The sequence below is a fragment of the Schistocerca serialis genome, chromosome 1 (assembly GCF_023864345.2).
Source record: "Schistocerca serialis cubense isolate TAMUIC-IGC-003099 chromosome 1, iqSchSeri2.2, whole genome shotgun sequence".
Taxonomy (NCBI): Eukaryota; Metazoa; Arthropoda; class Insecta; order Orthoptera; family Acrididae; genus Schistocerca; species Schistocerca serialis.
Window position 1 is genome coordinate 1,234,937,491 of NC_064638.1, and position 6,000 is coordinate 1,234,943,490.

Genomic DNA, 6,000 nt, shown 5'->3' on the forward strand with positions numbered 1-6,000 from the left:
ACACCTCCCTGCATGGCAGTCTGAACGAGTGAAGGACACATTCTTAATTATTATTGTTGTTGTTGTTACAGTAATTAGACAGATTGTGCCAAGTATGAGATGACCTGAGAAAGGGAAGAAAAATGGGGGTGGGAGGGGGGTTTCAGAAGGGGGCATGGTGGAGAAAGTTTGGGAACCCCTGCTCTAGAGCTTCCATGTGGAATTAATTTCATTGATTACTCACAAATGAGGGTTTACTTTGGTGAAAGACTGCAAGGTGTGATGATCAGTATCCTAACCTACACCTCCAGATAGACAATTTCAAAAAGTTGATCGCACTCTTGAAGACCTCACTTTGTTAGCATTTAATCCATCTGCCGATGTACATATTTAAAAACTGTTCAATATTTTGTGAAAAGTTTCATTGAATTGTTGTTCGTGGGTGATTTGTGTGAAATGGTTTTACTTGCAATTGTATTTTTACAATTTGTTAGTTTATTTGGCAGTACAACTTTTGAGATCAGATTAACATTTACGATATTCTAAGACTGGTGATGGATTAAGAGTTTAGTGTAGCCTGCCACAAACATGTTTGGCCTCTCTTTGTTGACAGAAATATAGAATCTGTTAATTCCTTTCAACAATTCTACTGAATGAGAGTAAACTGTGAATCAACGCATTAAAAAAATAAAGGTCAGTCTGCGATAGGAACATGACAGTAATATTTAGGAGCAGCATATTGTGTTCAGGTAGAAAACTGTATCTCTAGGTCTGGAGTCAGTGCATGTTGGCCAACTCCACAGCGGTATCACCCGTGTGCTACATTTGTATCGAAATGTGCAGGTAAACGCAATTTTTGTAAAAGAAGAGTAATTAAAAGCAGTTTGACATGTGTGACAGTTTAGGATTACAATGAAAATTATTGCATTTACAATTTTCTGCGTGCAGAAGAATTACAATGGGAATGTCTGTTTTGAGTTAATCTAGCTTTCATTTATTGTAGGTGTTACCAAGTTTTTAGATAGTAATATTTAACAAATTTTTTCCTTTTACTTTTATCAAAAGTGCATGGACTTCATTTAATACACTAAAGGGTTTATTTGTTGAAGGTGTTTCCAAACATTTACCTTATTCTTGTGCATGTGACAAAGGGATGTTGCTCCTGTATTTGCAATTCTGTCTTGTGATTCATGAAAACATACTAGCTCTTACTACACAAAACTTATGTTAAGTGAATCTCTTTCCAGTAAAATTTTCTCAGTTCTCCACAATCCTGTGTCACAAGAAAAGGAATAATGTTCTTGTTACTGTATTAAAAACCTAAAATGACAACACTATAATCTTGTGCTTGTTTGTTTTTTAGCTGTAGAATTATGTTTGCTTTTAACATATTTACATTATATTGTGGTTTTATTAAGTTAGTAGTTGAGTGTATTGTCCTGAGACAAGCTAAATGGGTCAGGGAAACATTCCACGTGGGAAAAATGTATATAAAAAACAAAGATGCTTTAACTTACCAAACTATAAAGCTCTGGTATGTTGATAGACACAATAAAATAAAAAAAACACACACACACAAATATTCAAGCTTTCGCAACCCATAGTTACTTCATCAGGAAACAGGGAGGGAGAGGGAAAGACGAAAGGATGTGGGTTTTAAGGGAGAGGATAAGGAGTCATTCCAATCCTGGGAGCGGAAAGACTTACCTTAGGGGGAAAAAGGACAGGTATACACTCGCATGCACACACATCCATCCGCACATATACAGACACAGGCAGACATGTGTAAATGCAAAGAAGTTGGGCAGAGATGTCAGTCGAGGCAGAAGTACAGAGGCAAAGATGTTGTCGAATGACAGGTGAGGTACGAGGGGCGGAAACTTGAAATTAGCGGAGGTTGAGGCCTGGTGGGTAACGGGAAGAGAGAATATATTGAAGGGCAAGTTCCCATTTCCAGAGTTCTGATAGGTTGGTGTCAGTGGGAAGTATCCAGATAACCTGGACGGTGTAATACTGTGCCAAGATGTGCTGGCCGTGCTCCAAGGCATGTTTAGCCACAGGGTGATCCTCATTACCAACAAACACTGTCTGCCTGTGTGCGAAAGCTTGAATATTTGTGTTTTTTATTTTATTGTGTCTATCAACATACCAGCACTTTCCAAAGTGTCTTTAGACGCATTTTCTCTTGAGTTTAAGCAGATATTTGCAATTTCGTTTTTCCAGTATGTAACTGGAGCTTTTCATGCAGTGTTCACTGTTGACAGAAAGCGTCATTTTGTTTTCCGTTATAAACAAAATTATTTTTAAAGTGGAATTTTGTGCCCAATCAATGAAGCTATCCGAAATTAGCCTAGTGCGATATTTGTTTTATCTTTATGTAGTAACAGAGACATGAAAGCATGAAGAGTAACCAGTACTCCAGCAACAACAGCACGAGCCATGCCTGTACTGACTGCCACCACCATGCACCACGCGAAAGCTGGGGTATTCCTCATGTTTTACAGTCCCCATTAATGCATATTGATGAAATGGATATCACACTAAGCTAATTTGGAGCCACTCTATGGATTGGGCAAATAAAATTATGCTTTAAAAATCATTTTGTCCATAACAAGGAAACAAACAAACACTTTCCGTTGACACTGAGTGTCGCATGAAAGACTTCAGTAGCAGTGTTTCTTTGGGCTGACTCTAGTCACACGTTGCAAAAGCTAAATTGAAACTCTCTGCCAAACACGAGAGACAATATGACCGGCATTTCACAGTTTGTTACTATACTGTTAGCAAAGAAAAATGTTCTCACCCAAGCTTGTTTTAGGAAAGTTTTGTTTCTCTCCTTAAAACCAACCTATTTAACCTACCTTCCCTTGCATACATGTGTGGTGTGCCACTAACCTCTAACCAACCATCGTCCGTCCCGGACCATCCCAACTCTCGGCCGTTTCTTCTCTTTTTTTCCAGAGAGGTCTTTGCTGTTTTCCAGGATTCTCTAATACAGGCACTACGCCGCGAAAAGGAAAATTACCCAAGCCATTATTGGCGGGTGTAGGGCGAACAGGTTCACCCCACCATTTGTTTGAGCCATCAGGGTTCCTGCAGGGCTTGGTGCCCACACGCTACGAGCAGGGTCGTCCTGAAGAGATCCTTCTGTTAGAGAAGCAAGGACGCAGCTCACAGCAGCAGCGTGCAGCCAGCCTTCCTCCAACATCTCTGCCACGACCACCTCGCAGGCCACCAGCTGGCAGTGGTGCGGGGTATGGTCGCCTCGGAGATGGAAGTGCTAGTGGCAGTGAGAGCCATGGACCTGTCCCACCATCACCACCTCCGGCTCCAGCTGCTACGCCACCACCATCAGCATCACACCGCTCTGGCATCCCGCGCAAACTCGGTGGATATGGGCGTCTCGCTGAAGGATCTGTAGAAACACCTTCTCGCCAGAGGAAATCGTCAATTCCCTGTTCAGTGTCGGGAACTGTAAGCCGTTCAGTTCATTCTAATGGCCAACCAAGTAGTTCAGGTGTACCTGGAGCAGAAGGTGCCAAGCTGCGACTCTTTACAGGACCTCGATCACGTCGTAGTTCATCTGTAGCGAAGCCTGCTTCTACAGATAGCAGCAATGCTAGCAGTAAGTCGGTTGCTAGTACTGGTAAGTACAGAATTCAGTTCTAACAAATGTCTTCCATTTGCCGGTGATTGCTCCATACTGATTTAAAACTAAGATAGACGTGTTTAATGATTTCAATGTTTCTTCAGTGAGACTTGTTAGTGTTCTTCCTCAATCACTGAGCAGAGCTGTGTTTCAGTTATCTCTGTGGTTTGTAATCCATGGAAGAATGAGCTTTATAAAACATCACATACAGATTCCTGTTATAGTGCCTTTTAACTGTTTGTAATGAGTAATGTTAACTACTGTTTTAATATGTGAAGAAAGTTAATGACATAAAAATGAACCCAAAAGCAGTATGGTCAGAATGCAATAGGAGTCACACTCTGTTTACTTCTCCCATTTTTTTTATCCCCCCCCCCCCCCCCCCCCCTCCATGAAAGTGTGTTCGCAGAATAAAGTTAGTTTTATGTAGCAGACCCTACCTCAAAGTTTTCTGCTTTTAGCAATTTAATTTGTGTATTCAAGTAACTTGCTAGTACCACAATTCTAGTCTCATTATTTAGTCTGATGTATCATAGCTTTTGACACACTTGTAAGGTGCTCTTTGCCATGAATTAATGTTTTATGTGCCTTGTGTATATAAGTATTCATATAGTGAAGACAGATTTTCTTTTTTTTTTTCTTCTTGTCAAGTATGTTTAAAAATGTGATAGAATTCTAGGAAATTGCCGTATCTTAATAGTATTTACTGTGCCTTCAAATAATAGTCTTCCTTATAACATCAGAATCAACAGTGCGCTTTAAAATACCACAGACGGAATAACATTTTAGTACTCTGTAGTGCAAGGAAACAAATTTTGACTCAAATTTTATGCATATTGATTGTGGTTTCTCTGTCACAGTTTCTCACAAAAATTCAGATAGTTGTAAATAAATTTAGCTACCATTTGTCATATAGTAATCAGTGGTGGCCATTGCTGTTGCTTCAGATATAGTCTACAAAGTGCTCGTGTATGTTTCCTCTCAGAAATATACAGAGAAGAATGGGAAACTGTACCATTTCACTAGCTGTCTTGCTATTTGCACTATTTTTGTGACGCTGCCATTTTTCTAAGTACGTGAAAATGGTTTTGATATGTTAAACATACACAATTTTTAAGATTATATTATTTTCTCTGTGAAGTTGTCAGCAATCAGAAATTTATTATCTTATTTTATCTATTCTTTTATTGACTGTACTATGCATTTCATAGGAATGTCTTGCTGTGGCTGGGAAAAAAATGCAGGTTTCATTCTGTAAGCAGGATGACATTAGACACCAAATCAGTAATTACTATTCTGCAAGTAGAGGGAACATAGCATTCACCAAAAAAGAGCTTGATGAGCTGCAAGAAATGCTTGTAATGTGGCATTGTTAGAATCAGTGTTACTCAGTTAGTCAATGATATCCTTGTGTAATAACAACAGTAAGTGAAAAATAACACAACAATGGGAAAGTGAATTGAATTTGGCTTTTAGAGGACAATATAGTTTGGCAGCTACAGTAAATCACATTATTTCTTCACAGTCAAGATACATAGATCAGACACTCATTTTTCACCCACATCCAAACACCAGTATTGGTTGCCTGTTTTTGCCATGTTGTTTGGTCAAAAATATCATGTTCCCAGGCAGTTATGGTTGTTACTTCTAGTTTCACCAGCACTAGGCAAGACATCCCTTCTAGTTTTAAGTGCCTGTTAGTAATGTGTTCCTGTTAGTATCCTGAAGAACATGAGGCTCATATACAAATGTAAATTGTTGAAATTTTTTAGATACTGAAATATTTTTGTAATTCTCTTAAGTGTCTATAACGAGCAGCAGGGAAAATCATTTTCCTGTTTCAGAAATAATTTACTTTTGTGGGAAAACTTGTTACATGTGTATGTTTGTATTGACGGCTTTTTGCAATATATACACTGTTTATTATTTACAAATATTGTGATAAACTCTGCAGTACTGAAAAAGATATTAATTTTGTAATAAAGAAATGGCAATTACATCACAATTTAAAATCTTGTCTTTCATTTTCAAGTAGTCAGCATTTTCTAAATAGATCCTGCTTACTTTACAATTGGCTTGAACAATTAATGACAGTATAGTAAAGCCATTGCTGTTTTCATGGGAGTTGCCTAATGAACAGCACACAGTTTTGTCCTTTCTACATCTGCCCCCCCCCCCCCCTTCCTATTCTGAGAGATAAGTACTGTTTGGTCTTTACCTTTCTTTTTCTCTCCCTCCTCCCCTTCCTGCAGCTTCCATTTTTCTGACAAGGGAACCACCCCATCGCACCCCCCTCAGATTTAGTTATAAGTTGGCACAGTGGATAGGCCTTGAAAAACTGAACACAGATCAATCGAGAAAACAGGAAGAAG

General features: G+C 38.9%; 1 protein-coding gene across 1 annotated transcript in view; it reads left to right on the forward strand.

The window, feature by feature from the left end:
- Nucleotides 1–5,621, forward strand: part of LOC126419217 (angiomotin-like 2a) — a 133,494-nt gene extending 127,873 nt beyond the window's left edge. The window contains exon 13 of the mRNA XM_050086356.1: nucleotides 2,941–5,621. Within this exon, the coding sequence (XP_049942313.1) occupies nucleotides 2,941–3,648 (708 nt within the window). The 3' untranslated portion in view covers nucleotides 3,649–5,621. The remainder of the gene's footprint in view (nucleotides 1–2,940) is intronic.
- Nucleotides 5,622–6,000: the final 379 nt, after the last annotated feature.